The sequence below is a fragment of the Grammomys surdaster genome, unplaced genomic scaffold (genome assembly GCF_004785775.1).
Source record: "Grammomys surdaster isolate TR1022 unplaced genomic scaffold, NIH_TR_1.0 806, whole genome shotgun sequence".
Taxonomy (NCBI): Eukaryota; Metazoa; Chordata; class Mammalia; order Rodentia; family Muridae; genus Grammomys; species Grammomys surdaster.
In genome coordinates this window covers 1,677,955-1,698,316 of record NW_021605225.1, presented here as the reverse complement: position 1 = coordinate 1,698,316, position 20,362 = coordinate 1,677,955, and the positions used below count along the sequence as shown (strand labels likewise).

General features: G+C 41.2%; 1 protein-coding gene across 1 annotated transcript in view; it reads right to left on the bottom strand.

Annotated features, from left to right (window-relative positions):
* Positions 1-20,362, bottom strand: part of Arfgef3 (ARFGEF family member 3) — a 165,077-nt gene that overhangs the window by 110,112 nt on the left and 34,603 nt on the right. Inside the window, exons 3-4 of the mRNA XM_028782607.1 lie at positions 13,781-13,862; positions 11,013-11,144 (exon numbers count right to left, since the gene is read on the bottom strand). Of these exons, the coding sequence (XP_028638440.1) occupies positions 11,013-11,144; positions 13,781-13,862 (214 nt within the window). The remainder of the gene's footprint in view (positions 1-11,012; positions 11,145-13,780; positions 13,863-20,362) is intronic.

The following is a 20,362-nucleotide window of genomic DNA, read 5'->3' as shown; positions in this document are numbered from 1 at the left end:
CTGAACCACAAAGGTTGAATTATGGTAATTGTGTGCCTATTTATATTTTTTCTACTATGTCACAAGTCTTTGAATGCTTTGCTTTCCACTCTACATACTTGACACATATTGTTAAAAAGAAATTACTTTTTGAGTGCTATATTATGTCACATGTAGCCTAGGACAGCCATGAATCCAATCTAATGCAAAACTGTAAGCTTACTTAAAACTTTATAACGGTTTGTGGATTCTTCCTTCTTCCTTCTTCCTTCCTTTCTCCTTCCTTCCTTTCTTCTTCTTCTTCTTCTTCTTCTTCTTCTTCTTCTTCTTCTTCTTCTTCTTCTTCTTCTTCTTCTTCTTCTTCGTCTCCTTCTTCCTTCTTCCTTCTTCTTCTCCTCCTCCTCCTCCTCTTCCTCTTCTTCCTTTTCTTTCTCCTTATCATTATTATTTTATAACTCAGTTATGTGGCTCTTAAACATGAAGCTTATAGATGTTAACTTTGTGTTGCAAAGGCTGTTCATGTGTGAAAGAATAAACATGATTCAAAAATCAAATGTCTCCCAAAGGTTCATATATTCAAGGCTTAGTCACCAGTCTATAGTACCCATTGGGGTTTAGTGAAACTTTTAGGAGGTGGAGAGGAATGGAGGACCTTAGGTAACTGGAGGAATGCCTGTAAAGGAGACTTTACCCCATTCCCCTTCCCCTCCTCACTCTCTGTCTCTCTCTGTCTGTCTCTGTCTGTCTCTGTCTCTGTCTCTCTGTCTCTGTCTCTCTGTCTCTGTCTCTCTCTGTCTCTCTCTCTCTCTCTCTCTCTCTCTCTCTCTCTCTCTCTCTCTCTCTCTCTCTCTGTTACTATGAGGTATTCAGCTTTGCTCTCCCACGTTTTGCCCACTATGATGTTCTGCTCTGCAAGAGGCTAAAAAGTACCAGAACCAGATAACTATGGTCCTGAGAAAGCTGACTTTCTCAGATAGTTTGTCACTGAAAGAAAGCTGACTTAAAAAGTGAGCAAACCAATGCACCAAAGGGGTAAAACAGTTAGTATATCATTAGTTTTTACTTACTAACTAGTAAAATTTACATCCATGCTTGAATCAGAATTTAGGACTCACTAGTTGGAGAGATTTTCAGTGTGTATTTTCCCTGAACAGGCTATTGTAGGGCTCTAGCTAATCTCATGCACAACTGAATGCAGCTCCCTCTGAGAAGAGTGCAACAAAACAGACCAAGAGGTTCCAGAGGGAATAACTCTGGGGGAAAACAAGCCAGACAAGATTTTCATGTAATAAGTGTCTTGGCAGACTTCCAGTTGCCTCCAGTTGACCTTCTTTGTCAAAAATAGAATTCTGGTACATGGCTGTTCAGAGTAAAGACTACATTTTTAAGCCTACTGTCTGTTGGCCTGTGACCACATTCTAATCCATCTGATGCAAGCAGAAATGTTTTCTTCTTCCTTCTCCTTCACTAATTCTTAACTATGGCACTGGATGGCTAGGGCTGGGGAACCATTGTGGAGAATGAAATGAAGGTTTCTAACAGATGTTATCCAACCAATACTGGCCCAAATTTATGGGAAAGTAAAATTCTTCCTTGTTTTAGCTGAAGAGAACCTTGGTCTTTTGGTCTTCTTCTGCTTTCCTTCAGGTATGGTTGCCCTGCTTATCTGGTGCTGGCTCATGCCTTTTAGATAATTTCCCCTCTAAAACCTACTTCTTCAGAAGAACCTCCATTCATGTCCTTCATATCTGCTCTCCCTTGGGCCCTTTTATAAATATTTTTCTAGTCCTTTAAGTATATTGTCATTGGGCTTATTATGGTTTGGATGTTCTTTTATATTTTATTGATTTCTGCCTTAATATTTAACCTCCAGAGACTATATTTTTACATGACCCTGGTTTCATTTACTTCATGCCATAGGATCATCTGAGTTCAGCATTGTGTCTGGTGCACACTCATGTGCATAAACACACATACAAGCACACACACACAAACAATATTTATTGAATAAGAGATTGTAATCATTAAAGGGCTTTTCCACTCTCCTAGGAACTCAGAATTCTAGAACACTCACAGTAAACAGTGAGCGCTTACATCTGTGCTTAACTTCTGATCATAGTGGGAGAGTTTTAAAACATTAGGTTAGAGTAGTTCTCATGTATGTTCAAATGGCACAACACCTGGACATGGTGATACTTTGGAAAAGAAATTAGTAGATAATATGGAAACCTCATCTCATAAAGAATGAATAAACTATTTAAAGAAAAAAAATGTACAGTTATGGACTTTTGCATGTCTGTTTCTTCTTTATAATCATCTGCCTAAGGCAGTTATTCCAAAGGGTAAAAGGGAAAGAAGGAAAATATACTTAGTATTGTACAAATGTGTGTGCCAGGTAGAAAAACCTTATCTCAGTCAACATTAGCAGCAGGAAGGAAAGCTATCTAAAAACAAATTACTCAGGAGAACCACACACTATCAACACACTGCTGGTACTTACTACACACACAGTATGCTGTAAGGTTGTTAGACTCACCCCCAACATCAGCAGTTAAGGAGTTATACACAACCTCCAACAACTGTATGTTGTGGAGTCATAAGTTGTTCATCAAGCATTTGATTTTTCCTTAATGCCAAGGACTATTATAAATCTGCCAACGTATCTTCATGGCTTATGGTAAGAAGGGCTTTTTTTGCCCTTGTTACCTAAGAAGGTAAACAACTCAGTCATTTTAGCCTCAAGCGTTGCTAATGATCATTCTTTCCACAGAAGACTAGTTGCCTAGTGTCATAAATGTCAAGCCATAGCCTGGCAGTGGTGGTACATGCCTTTCAGTAGGTGGATCCCTGAGTTCAAGGCCAGCTTGGTCTATAGTGCAGATTCTAGGACAGCAAAGGTTACACAGAGAAACCCTAACTCAAAAACCAAATGAAACCAACCAACCAAACAACAACAACAACAAAGTGCCAAGCCATTGGATAAATATATAATTGTTTGGATAAATATCTTGGTGAAGGGCTTTCCATTAAAATATTATTGAGAGCTGGAATGACAGCTCTGGAGGAAAAGTGCTTACAGTGTGAGTGAGCATGAGGACATGAGCTTGATACGTTCATGTAATCAGCTGGGGTGGTAGAGACAATTAGGAACCTGGGTCTTGCTGGCTAACCAGAATGGCCAACTCAGTAGACCCTAGATCTCAGTGAGAGACCCTGTATCCATAAGAAAATAGATGGCTTCCTGAGGAATGCACACAATCACTTGCACACACGTGTGCACACATACATAAGAAAAATATTACGATAGAATGTGTGTCTAGTGTGCACAAAGCTCTGTTTCACCTTCAGGTCTGCAAAAAGGAAAGTAAAAACCAAAAACGGTCTTTATGTGTAGTCTTATTTTCTTCTTTTCACTCCAAGGGCTGACTGTAGTACTGGTGCACATTCAAAAACATACTGTACCTGCTTTCTTTTCTTTTTTTTTAAACAAAAAACCATTTTCATTTTATCTTATTTGTTAAAATGTTTGTCTGATATACATTTGTCTTAGTATAGATTGTTTATACAGTGATGCATGTAAGCTGTATAAGGGTACAACTTGGGGGGCGGAGTATACAATTAAAAAACTTTTCTAGACCTGTAAGGTTAAAAAATGTATACTAGTAATTAAGTCATACCAACAGTAGCTGAAAATGAACATTTATCTGAAATTCAATTTATAGAATTCAATATTAATTGATAGTATAGTAAAGAATAGATTCAGAGTTCTACTGTAATTCTCTTCTTAGACTTACTGGACACTAACAACTGTGCAAATTATAATAAAACCTGATTTTCTTCAGTCAAACCTGTCGACTACTATTAATGTCTTACAGGCACTGCACTTAAAAAAATGGAGATATTTCATATTTATAAAATGAGCTCTTACAATATTTTTAGTGTGTGCACACTTGTGCATGCACGTGTGGAGGCTGGAGGTTGATGTTCTATGTTTTCCTTTATGGTCCTTCACCCTGTTTTTTGAGACAAGGTCTCTTGCTGAACCTGGAGCCAATGGCTAGACTAGCTGGTTAGCAAGTCTCAGGATCCTCCTAAGTCGGTCTCACAGAGCTAGGATTATAGCTATATGGCACCAGATCTAGCTTTTTATGAGGATGCTAGGGATTTCAGTTCAGAACTTCATGTTTGTAAGCAGGCATTTTACCTACTGAGCCATCTTCTCAGCCTTAGACTTACTTTGATGTCTATATTTTAAAATTTCTTTTATTATTAATATATCTCTAATTCCTAATTTATCTTATTAAATATAATTAGTAAAATTTATTACAGCTGTTAGTTTCATAATAAATAAAACACTTAAAATACAACAACAGTGATAAGATCAATTTAACATGTACAGAAGGCCATATGCTCCTGGGAATAAAACAGGAGGAGGGCAAATGCTCTGCCAGCCTTCACACTATTAAAACTGGTCCATGGAGAGGAAGGATGAAGAGATGGCTCAGGATAGGAGGACTTGAGTTCAGTTCCCAGCATCCACATCAGGCGGCTTGTGCTTTCAACTCCAAATTCAGGGGTATCTGACTCTAGTCTCTGCAGGCACCTTGGCGTCCGCCAGTCTCAGCGACATGCTCGGAACTGGGCACCGGGACGCTCTTCCTTCTCAGCGGGGCCTCTTGCTCTCCGTCCAGGGCAGCAGCGGCGGCCCTGCCACCGCCTGGGCGTAGGCGTGGGACAGCATCGCCGCCATCGTGCCCTGGTCATCGTCCCCTCCGTACAGCACCCCCGCCGCCGCGGCCGCTGCCTCCCGGGCATCGGAGCCCGCGGCCCGCAGCAGCACCGACCCCTGGGGCCCGCTCGGGATCCGCTGGGTCTAGGAGGCGGTGGCCGTGGGCGGCGACAGCAGCTGCAGCGATGGCTGGTCCTCCTCCTCAGTCTCCTCCAGCTCCTCCTCCTCCAGCAGTTCACCCTCCAGCTCCGCTTCCTTCCCCTCCTCTTCGTCCACCTCCAGCTCCAGCTCCGCGTCTCGGAGGCCGCGAGGCGGCCGGGCGGAGCGAGCTCCTCTGGAGCCAGCCGGGCCACCCGCCGGACCTGGCACTGTGCCGCCGCCGCCGCAGCCCTGAGGGCCGGAGTGCCGGGCTCCGTCCGGCTGGGGTCGTCGAGGCCTAGCGCGGCCAGGCGTTCCCTCAGCAGCAGCCCGTCCTCCTCGAGCTCCGGGCCTCCCGCGGGCGGCGGCAGCGGAGGCGGCTGCGGCAGGGGGTCGGGGCCGCCGCCAGGGCCAGGGCCGCGGAGCTGCCGCTTGGCATCAAGGCGGCGCGCTGTCAATGGCGGAGGCAGCGGGCCCCATGGCGGACAGGGCCCTGTACTTGCTTTCTAACAACAGAGTTCCAAGTGCACAATCCTGCTCAGACCTGCCAGCCAAACTGCATAGGTTCCAGGTCCAGGACTCTTTTCTTACTGAGCTGGATGAGTCAGGTTGGCTTTTACATTACAAAAACACCTGACAGTAGATGCTATTCCCATCTTCATGAAACACACACACCCAATGACATTAATTGCTTTTTTTTCCCAATGGCTCCATGCTACTGGAAAAAAAAACCCATGTTTATAAAAACTGCATGACATTTTATTGTGCAATTGTCAGAGGTTGTACATGACACCTTTCTGTGGTATTGTTAAAGCTTGATTAACAAGATTACAAAATCCGATTTGAATCTCATAGAGTGATCGAGGGTAGATTATTACTCCAGGGGGATACTGAAAACACAAGAGTCTCAGCAGCTCCTAGCTTTTCCCCTTTGTAACTGGTGTCTTAAAGTTTCTCTTCAACCATCTACATAATGGGAACAGTAATGTCTACCACCTGCAGATCTGTCAGGGGAGACTTAGCAGATAAGGGAATCCACTGTTTAAAAGAACAGATTTCCCTTCAGGCTGAATTACAGTTCAGTACTGACTCTGTTATTTTACTAGCTGTTTGACCTTGGTGAGTGTAAAGTACTTGCCAAATGTCTGACACATAACACATTTTAAATAAGCACCCCCTGTCATTTCTCCTTTGAAAATTATAATTATCCACCGGCATTCATCTTTATTATCTACAGATGTACATAAAGTCATGCATCCAGTAATAGAACTCTCAGACGGCTTTTGAGGGTCATGTGTCCTATCCTTTCTTATCACAAAAGCCTGCACTCCCCAGATAGGATGTTCAAGTCTTTCTCTTTGGCTTCAGAGACAGAAGGCTAGCCATAATTCTTTGCAGTCTTTGAAGGTTAAGCCAGCTGTATCAGTTAATAACTTCACTAAAGGTTATCCATTACAAGGAAGGGAAGTCCTAACTACTCTAGTCAGAGATAGCATTAGTTATTTCCATGGCTCCTTTACAATCTGCATGCCATTTACAGAAAGGGCACATAGCAAGGAAAGATGTTACCAAAGCAGACATGCATTTAACCTAAATGTTACATAGTCTTGCCATATGAATCCATTCTATAGGTAATCTATCTTTAGAGAAACCTTCTTTTCTGATTCTTTATAGTCCTGATAGTTTATTTGTTCAAGTTATCAAATGTTTAACTGGATTCCATGGCCATTTCAATAAATCAAAAATTGCTTTCTCTCTACCTCCTGTTAAACAGTAAAACTGTGTGGAACAGCTCCCATACTAAGTGATTTAACATTTCTATTAAATTCGTTAGAACTATGCATCACTGATTTGTTTTAACCTTTGACTGAAAGTCTATAGTCCCTCTAAGTGAGATGAGCTGCTGTGCCTGTAATCCTGGCTTTCATTATCAGCTAATTTCTGCTTGCTCTTTTGAAAATCTCTAAAGACAAACTGTAATATTCTTCTTTCCAGGAATTAAATGTTCTGGTTACGAATTCTTAGGAGTGGGATCTGGTTCAGTTTTTCATGGTTATAAATACTAATAGCAAGTATGTAAATAAAATCCATGAGAGAAAATTTAAAAAAGTATCACGGGAAGTTAGCAGGCCATTGAATCCCTGTCACTCCCCACCCCCTTTCTCATTTAAATGAGAAAAGTAAATACCATAACTGCCCCTTCCTTAGGATTTAAAATACCATATAAAATAGTGTAGCTATCAAGGATTCCTCAAGACCCATTAAGGGAAAGCTACTTGTTCCTGAACAAAAGAATGGAATCTGAGTTCCACCTCTGGCTCTGGGTACAGACATGCCATTCTGTTTTCCCCCAATTACTAGTTCTCTCTGAAGAATTAATCTGAGTGTGCCTGTCACTCTCCTGCCCAAGAGACTGCCCAGAGGAAATGTGATTCACTGGAAGATGTGCTAAAGAGATAGCAGGGATAATTCCGTCCTTAATGAGATGCTGTCCTTAACCTTTGCAGAAGCCCCGCCTACAGTGCAGCTGCTGACATGGCCACCTTCAGCACTGCTGAGCCTCGCCATTTTTCAGAGTTCTAACTCAAAAAAAACTGTAGCTTTTCCTCTTGTTTTCTTTTGGATACTTGCCAAAAGCCTAAGTCTGCTTTCCCTGAGACTCTTTGCTTTCTAATTCTTTCTCTGAAACTTCCTCCCCTTTGGCAGTACAGTTGGTGGTCAAACACCACCACTGAACATGCTGGCTTTCCAGAACCCTAACTCTAAAAGCCATGGCCTCCTATCTGCCTTTTCCCCTACACCTCCCTCCTCCCAACAGCTGCTGAGATCACTGCACACAGGTCTTGTTTTCATTTTAAAGTCTAATGAAACTATACCAGGGCTTCTTTCTGAGTCCACTTCTAAAGTCTTTTATTAATGAGACTCACAACTCAGAAGGGAACCCACGTTCTGTGAGTATCAGTAGGGTGTTTTGTAGAAATCTACTGTGAACAGACATAATAAAAAAGTATCTCTCCTGAGCAGTAAGTCTAGATAAACATTTGAAAATGTTGATCATGTTTCATTTTAAAAGATTTTTCAGGACCAGCAATGGTGGTAAATTCCTATAATCCTAGAACTTGGAACAATGAATCAGGAAGAAAGTCATCGGAATTTGAGGCAAGCCTGGGCTGCCTACTGAATTCCATGTCAGTCAAGGCTAGAGTGGGATCCTGCCTCAAAATAAAGTAAATCTTTACCTGTAAAACATTCATACAGATATCTTGCTTAAATAATCTCTAATGAAAATGAGTTACATAGAAAAACAAAAACTAAATTAACACATTCTTCCAATGTAATGGGGATCTAGTCTTTCCTCCTAGAGCCCAACTAATTCTACTTTCTCTTTAGTGTAATTTTTGGGAGAATAGGTGAGTAAACATATTTTGAAGCAGTAGCAATATTAGCAAAATCAGGAGTTATTTACAAGTTGTTTGATTGGGTCATTATAAGATAAAGAGGATAGATTTCTGAAAATACAAAATTACTTTGAACTATCCTGTGCACACACAGAGGAGATAAAAATATTATTCTAATCTCATATGATATTTCAGAGGCAGGAGACCTTCTGACTATACTTGGAAGTCCCAAACACAAGGTGAGACTTGTAGCCTTGTCTCTAAAAGAGTGGGACAGAGGTGGTCTGGGAAGACTGCACTTGCCATCAACATATGATGAACTGAATTCCTATCGCCAGCATCCATGTTAAAAGTCTGGTATGGGCATCATGCATCTGTAATCTCAGTTCAAGTTCCAAGAGGTTCCCTGGAACTCACTGGCCTGAAAATCTAGCCAAACTGGCAAGCTTCAAGTTCAGTGAGAGACTTTGTCTCAAAACACAAGATAGAAAACAAGGAAGGCACCTGATGTCAGTCTCTGGCTTCCACATGTATACACATACACATATATACATACAAATAATGGCACAGAAAGAATGAAGAAGTAAAATATGCAGGGGTGGTTATGACCTGGTTTAACTTAGTAGATAGCACATTGCTGCCAAAGTACCTAGAAGGATAAGGCAAAACTGGCATGCTGCAGAAGGAAAAAAAGTTAAACATAAACTAGACCATAAAAATCAACCATCAGGTTCTCACTGTCTGCTGTTTCTAAGACTCACTGGGGATACCAGAGAAAAGTGCCTATTCCTAGACCTCCTACACAGGTATCCATTCAGAAGGAAGCAGTGGCAGCATCAGGAACACAAGGAACTTGCTTTGTGGCAGGTAGTGTGTCAAGGTTTTATAGACATCGTCTTCTTGCATCCTTAGAATCATTTTATTGGGTTGGTACTAGTATTAAAGAAGAGAAAGTCCCTGAGTTCAAGGGCAGCTTGTTCTACAGATCAAGTTCCAGGACAGCCAATGCAACACAGAGAAACTCTGTAGCCCAGAAACAAACAAACAAATAAACAAGCAAACAAAATCAAAGAACAAAGAGTCAAGACAAAGAACAGTAAAGAGCTTTGTCTCATGATGTTCTGCTATGAATAGAAGAAGGAGGGTCAAGCCAGAGAAGTGTACCTCAGAGTCTGAGTTTTTGATCAGGACCTAAACTACACACCAACATAGGAAGGTCAAGCCAGGGCAGTACTGAAGTCAGTCTCTTCTACTGGAGAAACTGAAACCTAAAAACTGAAATGCTTTCTCTAAGACAAATCCTTACAGTGCATGATTAGGAAAAAGCCAACCACTACTTGATACCAACTGTTCTCAAATATTAGTCTACAAATGTTCCATTAGGCAGGAAAAGAGCACACCGTATTAAAAGCCATCTTGTTAGTTTATGCTGTGCTTCTGTGAGCACAGTGTTATTCTTGGGCAAAATCTACCTTTTCCTACCAGACATTTAGTTACAGCTCATGACACATACCAACCATTATGAGGGATTCTTAATTTTGGTACTTTTTCAGAGTAAAGAATGGAAAGGAGAGATACCATTTATTTTAGTTAGGGTTTCATTGCTATTAAGAGACACCATGACCAATGCAACTCATATTGGGACAACATCTATTTGGGGTTGGCTTAGGTTCAGAGGCTCAGTCCATTATCATCATGGCAGGAAGCATGGCAGCATTTAGGCAAGCATGGTGCTGGAGTTGCTGGGAATTCTGTATCTTGTTCCAAAGGTAAACAGGAGGAGACTGACTTCCAGACAGCTACAAGGAGGATCTCATTGTCCACCCCTACAGTGATACACTTCCTCCAACAAGACCACACCTACTCCATCAAGGCCATACCTCTTAATAGTGCCATTCCTTGGGCCAAGCATATTCAAACCATCACACTATCCCTAAAGGGAGGTGGTAACAGACAAAAGGAGATATGAGTGATATAATGTGTATGTGTGTGGGTGCATGCAATGGTGTGTATGTGGTGTGTGTGTGTTATACACAATGACTCATGTGTGGGAGGCAGAGACATGAGTGTACTCTGCTGTACATATGCATGTAGCGGTCAGAAGTTAACCTCTATTTCTTTAGACCTTATGTTTGGAACAGGATCTCTTACTGAACCAGAAACTCATCATTTCAGCTAGGACTGACTGTCCAGGAAGCCTGTGGTATTCACCTGTCTCTTTCCTACCACGGGTGTTTGAGTTATAGATGAATGCTACTTGTCTTTCATGTGGGTGTTAAGAGATCCAAATTTCAGGCCTAATGCTTACCCAAGCAAGCATTTTCCCAGTTGAGCTACCTCCTCATGTCTGGCTGATATTGAAAAATGAAATAAGCCATGATTTTGATATGCTTCTTAAGGGTAGCCTTCCTCTTGCCAAGTTAAACATGATAAATCTCAGCCTGTGTACAACATGCTTAGGTCTTTGCTCTGGTGTAGTGTATACAGGTAGGCACAGTACCCAGAATGATCAGGTTGATCCCAAGCTGAAACTACAAACGCTTGGTATACTAGAGGCCTTACTTGTTGAAACTTTACCTTTTCACTCTGAAACAATCAAGGTGATTTCGGAAGACTACAGCAAGGATAATAAACATCTTTCCAGATAAGATGACTATACCAAACTGTGCAGTCACAATAAACAGGCAGTTTTGAGACAGTCAGTGCTGGCGTGGGTCACAATGTGCTCCTTTCCCAGTGATGCACAATTGTTCCCATGTCAAACTAACCTTCATTACTTCCACCTGCAGGTCCTCATTGAGTGAAGGTGTCACTTTCACGGCATTCAGGATCTGATTGAGCAGCTGCTTCTCATCAGAGTCTGTCTCCATGGATACAAATCTCTCTTCTGACAGGAGCTTCTGTGAAGTGGCACAAGGCAGTGATTGCAGCCTTTCCCTATTGTATCTTATTATGTCTGATGCTCTTTTTTCTTACTGTGGAGTATATAGCTGGAGGTCATCAGGCAAGAACTTATGCTATGTACCATTAAGAGGAAACATGCATAAAACTTCAGAAAATGGGTTTTGGAAAAAGTATCTTTCAAATACTAGGTAATTCACTTTATATTTCTGCCAGTAAAATGCTATGTCCTGGCCATCTAGATTATTCAGGTAGTGGGAATAACGACTGGGTGTGTTAAGAGGAACCCAACCCCACGAAACAGTCATTCATAGGCATACCCTTTCTGAATGTAAGTTTTGTTATTATAAAAGGAAAAGGTTTTGAGTATGTAAGTTCACTTTTTCAGATATGTATGTCTCCAGAAATTATTCTTGAATTTAAAAACCCTTAATATGTATTCCATTAGAAAACAAAGGCATTCACTTGTATGAGGACATCAGTGGAATTTGTGAATTAGCCTTTTGCTACTCAGGACAATGCTTACTTTTTTAAAAAAAAATCTACGCTTATGAGCCTACAATTTTACTTTCTCCATTTCTCAAGAGCTACATAGATGAAGTAGCCAAAAGACATAAAGAATGTGCCCTGGGAGTGAGTAAAAAGCTTATGGAATGGCCTGACACTAGAGAGTAATACACAGCTTGAGTCACATTCTCAAGACAGAACTTACCGAGCAATCAGGGTATATTCTATGCTGTCTCACTCTGAAACTCCCATTTCTCATTCACAAGGGTTGCAATTAAGTTGTTCTCCCCAATTCTGAACTGGTGCAATAGGTCATTTTTCCCACTGAGACTCAGTATTGGATTTTATACTTATTTATTCTTGGTCTAATTTGTTCTTTTCCATGGTAACTTAGGTACAGCAGGAATCTGTTTAAAACCCTATACTATCCCTCAAAGAAGTCCATAGTTGGAAGTTTCTATAGAAGCTGTTTTACAGTGAGAAAGGCTTGGAAGCCCTGTATTTGTGCCTAAAGTTATCAGGCCATAGGGACCAAGGGACAGACTCAAAGACAAGCCATTAATCATCATCATGAATAAACAAGCCCTGGAAAAAAGCCCTGAAACTGCAACTTTGGAAAAAAGTGGGAAATATAAATGATACTAGAGAAAATGGAAATATGCAACAGGTCAAAGCAAACCCTTATTTGTTTCTACAGATGGCTTAATGCTAGAGACCAAAGGCCGTTGAAGAACATTAATGAAGATGCTTTGAAATTTCCTATGCTTTTGTATGTTAAAATACAGTTTATCTACTTCCAATCTACTGAGGCTAATGGGAGCTAATGTCTGACTCTTGAATACAGCTCTATTCTTAGAAAGGGCTCTCTGACCCTATAAACCTCAAGAATTGCCCACAAGGACCAATGCCACTGTAGGCTTGAACTTCATTGTGTTTTAGAGACCAAGTGCCTTATAAAATCAGTGTGTTTATATGGCCATCACCTTCTTGGGCTTGGGATTACAGTCATTCTGTTTGGTTTAAACTCTCAAGTAGTTTGACTTTTAGGATTAGGATTTTTTTTTCCTATTTTGTTCTAGAAACAAAATATGTTAATCTTCTCATCAACCTAGTTGTAGAATAAAAAAAGCAAAAGAAGTCAGATTCAGAAAGACAAATATGATGTTTCTTTCTTTTCTCTGGAACCTGTATTTTACAGAGATACATAAAATTATTTATGTGTCTGTGTTTATGTGATATATATATATATGTGTGTGTATGTGTATGTATATATATATGTATATATCTGTAGAAGGAAAATATCTAGAGGAAAAATGGAAACAGACTCAGGACAGGGAAACAGAGAGGCTGGCATGGGGGAGAAGGGAGGAGAGGGTAGGATGAATATTATCAAAGTACATGATATGCTTGCATGAAATAGCTTTCTGAAACCTCATTACCAAGCATGGGGAATATAATACTCCAATTATAATGCCATGCCATGTGCAGGAAACTGGATACAATGAAGATCATCATATTCAGCCAGTCTCAGAAAAACAAGCATATCTTCTCTCATTTGTGGTTAGCAAGTGTCATATAGATTTTAAAAAAATCATATATGGACCCATGACATGAACATAGAAGGGAATTGTCTAGGGAAACAAAGGGGTTCATGGGAGGTGGGAGGCCAGAGGAAGTGGGGGAGTCTGCTCAAAATATAATATGTAAGTGTATGAAAATTTAATAAGGGAAATTGATAGAAAAAATCATAAAATCTTCTCAATTTACTATTAATCCTGATTACATAGAATCACAGATGTGGACTACACATCCGAACTGATATGAACCTCTAGGAGTCTCTATTTCTTGGTATCCCTAACTTTCAAAACAGTTGGTCTCTATAAAAAAGTTTATCCCTATGTGGGCTTAGCTGATCCCTGTGAATGAATCAATGCTTGACTACATTGACCCAGTAATGCTGTGTCCGGAGAAATTCTCGAGGCTATAAGATCTTGACCCTTCTGGTGCTATTATCTTAATTCAATCTAAGTTTTAGACAGTGGGCATTTACATGCTAATGATTTTCTCTTTCAACGCCAAAGTGGTTTGTCAACTTCTGTCACATGACTGCATCCAGGCAAAGTCATACCTGCATTCCTGCCAAAGCATGTTGGGCCAGCTTCACATTCTTTGATTCCAAAGCCAACTGGAGAGGCAGCAGACATTTCTCCCTGGCAGACAGAGGAACAAGTACATGTGAGCTGAGCAAGCCTGGCAGTCTTGCACTGTTATCTTTGTGTATAACCCCTCCCACCTCACCTCACCTCCCTCAAATCACCATCACCACTGCCCCAAACCCTCACCCCAATGTCTATCACTCCAAAGTCACCACCATCACCACCACCCCAACCCCCATCATCACCATCCCAAACCCACCACCACCACCATCCTAACCCCCACTGCCATCACACAAAAAACTAGAACCCATCATGAAATTACACATGCCTTAAAGATCAACAAAGCAATGAAGAAATGACAATATATTAGGCGCTTTCCCTCTTAATGTGGCTGTAGGAAGAACAGAAACAATTACTTCTTCTAATGGGTCTATAGTATGCTAAGTGCCATACAGAGGGGTCTATGAACACACTTTCCTCTTCCGCAGATTAATGAATAGCTCAAACTCAGTATACCAAGTTTGAGCAGCTATGGGTGAAGAGGCTGCCTCAAGAAATTTGGAAAGGTCATGGGACACTTTTCTCTCTGGATGAGAGAGGCTAATTAACATTCCTCAGTCAGGGGACACTTGCTCCCCGCCCCCAAAGGGAGAGGGTGATTAACATTCCTCAGACTACAGGGGAGGAAACCCACCTTCGGGTGGGGAAGGCCCAGAACCTGTAGACACATTCCGCAGGACAGATCAACCCTTGCCACCTACAGACAAGGGAGGTCCTTGCCACCTTATTCCCTAAAGACTAATCAGTTTATAAAGTCACGATGTTCTGCCAATCACACTGTGCCTAATGGCTGCTGCCCTAAAAACTGTATAAAAACTGGCCAAACAGGCTGCCTGGGGTCGCCACCTCCCGTTTGGGTGCAGGATGACCCCAACTTATTGGAACAATAAATTCCTCTTGCTTTTTGCACTGATTCCTGGCTCTTCATGGTTCACTCAGATAGTCCCCGTTAAGCTAAGGCTCACCAGAGTCTTACATAGGGAGCAGCATTTACATAAATTTCTATGTCCCATTCCAAACCTTTTTCCTATCTAGGAAGTCACTGGAACACTACTTACATTCCTTATCCATATAAATTAAAATTCCCTTAATTTGCTAATTTCTCCCCAAGTCAAAGAATATAATAGTCACTCTCATAATAGTCTATCATCTCTATCACGTCGAGAAGATACATATTCTTATGGCAGAAATATAACCACACATCAACAGCTTTGGTGAACGAAGTGCTATTTAGACTTCCTAAAGCTTAAAAACATCAAAAAATTTTTGTTTTCAGCAGAAGCCAGATAGACAAGAGAGCAAGCCACAGGGTTAGAGTCTAGAGTTACATTTGTGGAGGAATCAGGGTCACTGCTATAGAATACAATGAAATGGAAAGTTAACTATAGCCTTGATTTCTTCCTATCCACCCCACATCTCCTCAGTCTTCCTGTGGAATCGTCCACTAGCTCTCCACTGACTGAGAGTCTCTGCTACTTCCTGCTTGCAGCTGTGAAGGTGGCCGACAACAGGCCATCAGGAAGAAGGCCTGGTGCCTAATCCTTTTCACCTCTCTCCTTGCCAACCCAATGACCCAATGGCCATTTTTACATGATGATCAATGAACAGTGCTGCCAGTTTACAGTTGGCACATCCTTTGGCAGATAGATGAGTTGCTCAAATATGGTACTTCCAGATGGGTAGTTGTAACTTCGTTGTTGTCCTCAGTATTGTCTGCCCTTCTCAGTGACAAGGCAAAAGCACTGTTGAGCAGAGGAAGGGATGAGGCTTCCAAGTTTGCTTCTTTTGTTCCATTACAATCAGTTCATAAATTTGGAAAAGTGAAAACAGAGCGGAAAGGAGGATTTGTGGATTGATGGTGTAACAGCAAAAGTCACCCTGGACTTCGCTTGCAAACCCTGAAACAATCAAATCTCCATCAGGATGAAGTTACTTTGAAAGAACGAACCTTCATCTCCAATCTGGAGTCAGAGGTGACAGTGAGGCACAGCACCAAGAAGCCACCCAGTAAATACAAATCCCTGGCAGGTGAATAGCCTGAAGCAGGAGAAATCTATGAGGGAGTTGCAGGCTGATGTTGCACATGCATTACATATTATAGATCAAGGCAGTGTGAGTGCCAAATGCAACAATAGTAAGCATTCTCTGTAGCAGAATTTTCCCCCAATTAATTTAAATATTAATACAACAAGAAGTCTGTGACTGGGCAGTGGAAAAGGAAGGTGGGCAGAGATTTTAAAAGACAGCAGAGGGAGGAAAGAGAGAAGGAAGGAAAATGGAGGAAGAGAAAGATGGTCTAGATTCTCTGTTGGGGCAGAGAGTAGCTGTGTATAGCGCAGGATGGTGCCATTTTTTAATATTTCCGGCAACAACCCTTTTGTAAATGTCCCTTGGGAAGCAGTATTCTGTTCATACACAACTGAAAAATCACTACCACCCCTCTGTCTGCATTAGTAACTCCTACAGTCCTTACTCTACCCGTGACTAATTTGAACTAGGTAGCTGACAAATTACAGGAGTGCCCAGCTGTATCATGACTCTGAAGTTCTTTACTTGTTTGTTCTTCATGGTGTTACGAAGGCAGTACAGGTAGTATGAGACTGTTTCAACTAAGTTTTTGCAGGGTTGAAAAGTATCAGTTTCTGTGACGGCTGTGGGCTATCGAATCATTAAGACATGAACCAAATCATTACTTTGTTAAGTCTTAGCCACCCATTCATTAAAAAGCCAATCTTAAAGCCAATACTGAAATGGGAACAGTGGTTTATACTTGTAATCACAGAACTTGGTCTACATGGTAAATACCAGGCCAGGTAAAATTTTGTAGTAAGTGAGACTCTATCTAAAATAAAAGAATAAAAACCAATCCTAAAGAGTTGAAGTGAGGTGTGTATGGACCATTGAGGAGAGAGTAACAACTTTTCAATAAACACACAAGTATATTAGCTATGCATTTCACAAGGCTTCCATTAGAATCGCTCAATTCTGACAGATATAATACCAGCTATTGGCAGTAAGTAAATCAATAAGCATGACCATGTTCCAATAAACCTGTATTTACAAAACCATCTAAGGGTCCAGATCTGAACAAACTGCTGGTCTGCCCAGCCCTGAAACAAATTATGCCTGAGAACATGGGCTAAGCATATCTAGCCTTCTCATGTTTCCAGAGGGTTTTCACAGAACATGGAACTAATTGCCTTAGAAGGACATTAACAAAACCAAAGACAGAGTCAAAATCTTATTAGAAAATAAGTGCTTTGGAGAAATATCACTGTAGGCAAAGACTTCACTGGGTACTAAACCAAGTTATCCTATCCACCCATTGAACCAACATTTGGTGCCTATGATGAATGTGCCAGGCACCACATACAGATCTGGGCACAAGACAACAAAGAACAAGACAAAGCAGGTGACTTTGTTTATTCATATTCAGAATGAACCAGAAGAAGAGAATTGTTTTTAGCATGTTCTATTTCCATGTTTAGTTTTATTTATAACTACAACTTTAAAATAAACCTATACATCCTCAGGTCACATTAGAAAAAGCTTGGGTTCAGGGAAGTCTTGCAGCCTGCCCAAGTCCACTCAATTCATGTGTATTGGAGATAATTCAAATCTAACTCTGACATCCTAAAGCAAATTCTTCCTAACCTCCTTTTATATTAGAAGTGCAGAGCAAATCTATTACATCTGTTTCTTAACCTTTTTTTAGGTCCAAAAAGGCATGATATTACCTGCAGCGGGCTAAGGCTGATTTTATGTTAACACGACACAAGCCAGCTCTCATTTAGGAAGAGGAAACTTCCAATTAAGAAAATGCCTTTAATATATTAACCCTTGGGCAAACCTATGGAGCATTTTCTTGACTGATATGGGCCCAGCTCACTATGGGCAGTGTTACCCCATGGATGCTGTCCTTGGAACTATAAAAAATCTGGCTGAGCAAGCCGTGAGGAGAATGCAAGTAAGCAGCATTCTTTGATGGCCTCTGGATCAGTTCCTGCCTCGAGCTTACACCTGACTTCTTTTGATGATGGATTGTGATATGGATGTGGAAGTGAAATAAGCCCTTTCCTCTCCCAAGTTGCTTATGTTCTTAGCATTTCGCAGCAGTAAAATCACTGAGATGCTTCCAAATAACTAGATAATTTCCACGACATTTCCCAGGTCAATCTGATCCAAGCATTCCGGAATGGAGACTCCCTTCTCAGAGGACTCTAGGCTGTGTCAGCTGACAGTCAAAATTCTCTTGGACACTGAGTTTGGCAAGCCCTGGATTAACAAGAGACCTTGCTTCAGGAAATAAATTGGAGAACGAAGGAAGACCCTCAATATCAACTTGGGACCTTCACATACACCCGCTCACAAGCACCTACACACATGTGCTTAGTATGCAAACACACATATACACATATCACACATATACATACACATTATTTAAAAACAAACAAGTAACTAAATGAATCTGGCAAAACACTTTCTTCCAGACAAGCTGTATTAGTTACTTCCCGGTTGCTGTGATAAAACACCATGACCAAGGCAACTTATAGAAGGAAGGGTTTACTTGGGGCTTAAAGTTCCATAGGAATAAGATTACATCACCACTACTTAGGAAGGAGCAATGGCTGAAGGTTGCCATAGCAACTGGAGTTGGAAGCTGAAAGCTGAGGGACCACAAATGGGAAGCAGAGTAAACTAAGGATGGCGGGAGAGTTTTAGACCTCAAAACCACCCTTAATGACTCACCCCTACCAACAAGGCCATACCTACTAAGCTACCATGAACACCACCAGTGACTGGGGACCAAATATTCAAATACCTAAGAATATGGGGGACATCTCATTCAAACCACAACAGGAAGGAATGTATTATTTTCCAGGAGACTCATGGGCTCTGCTCGCCTACCAGTTCCACAGGGATACCAAGTCACTGCGCTGAAAGGAAAGGACTTTGCCCAATGTAGTAGAAACACAAGGGTCTGTGCTGAGTCAAAGACTGCTTTGCTAGCTTGGTTGGGCTTAGGATTCTGCTAGATAGCGTCTGTCAAGATTCTACATCAATAGCCAGGCACAGGTTCAGGAGGATGGCTGATTGTCCTTACATTTAAGGCCCCTCGGGCCTTCTACAGTGCTTTAAGAGTCTCTGTCTCAGATCCTTCTTCAGCTGGAAAGGAATGCACAAAGGAATCAACAGAAGCCATGGGGAACATCTGATTTCCTCCTCTGCCCTGAGATATCACTAACCACCCCAGCCCCGCCTTCCTTTTGTAAAGTGAGTCTAATGAGAGTATGCAACAGGCTTGTTAATTGAGACTGAGGATGCGATTTATAATGAAGATGAAACATGACCCACATTCAGTCCCCTTTAACTTTTGGAGCACAGATAAATCATCTTTTGATCTTTCTAGATGCTGCCTTATTGGGAAAAAAGCACAGGAAAACCAATATTCATTTACATTTATTGGCCACTTTTTATGCACAGGCACATGCAAATTCATTCTTGCCTAATTAGCTGAAAGCAACAGGCTCCCATTTCATGTCCTGACATGCTATTATTCCTTGAAAAATAATTACAAGTATGCTATTCTCATGCGAAAGACATTATCCCCTGACGCAGTGTCTGGAGACATGTCAAGGAGACTAACCCTGTTTCCTTAACTGCTCTGTCATAGATCACAGACCAGTTTAATTGGGCTGGAAGGCAACAGGACAAAGACAAATTTAAAAAGAATGGGAGAGAGTTACAACTTGAGAATAATTACCTGCTAACATGAGAAGAAATAAAATGTTCTAGTGAAACCACATATTTTTCAAGGATTGAGGAGATTCTTCTTTGATGCTCTGGGTGGGAAGCATCAACAGGGCACTTTACATTTATAATGTACACTTATACTCCACAATGCTAGGACTCTGATATGAACCATATGTTAAGTCACTATATAATCATACGGTATCTCCTGTTGAGATTGGTAGCTTTTATATACAATATGCTATTCTATACCACTTTATATTTACCATGATTACAACACATAAAAATTAATTGTAAAACCAAAATTTTATTGGATTACAACTTGAAATTGTAAAAATTGAAAGTACAGATGTACTATGCTTTCAACATGGCTTGTTGCCACCAAATCAGGCTGGAGTTTGGTCCCCAGAGCAGCAATGTTGTGAGGTGAGACTGGGTAGGCAGTATCTGGTCACTGAAACAGAGCCATCCTAAGGAGACTAATCCTCTCACTTGGGTGTAAGTTCTTGCTTTCTTGGAAGCAGATGAGTTGTTTGTCCCTGTTATGTTTTCCCAAGATGGAAGTAGCACAATATTATCACCAAAGGCCAAGAAGACGTCAGACCCATGATTCTGAACTTCCAGGATGGTGAGATCAAAACAACAATAACAACAAACTAAGACGAGATTTAATTGTCAAAGAAGAAAAAGAAGAAAGAGGAGGAGGAGGAGGAGGAGGAGGAGGAGGAGGAGGAGGAGGAGGA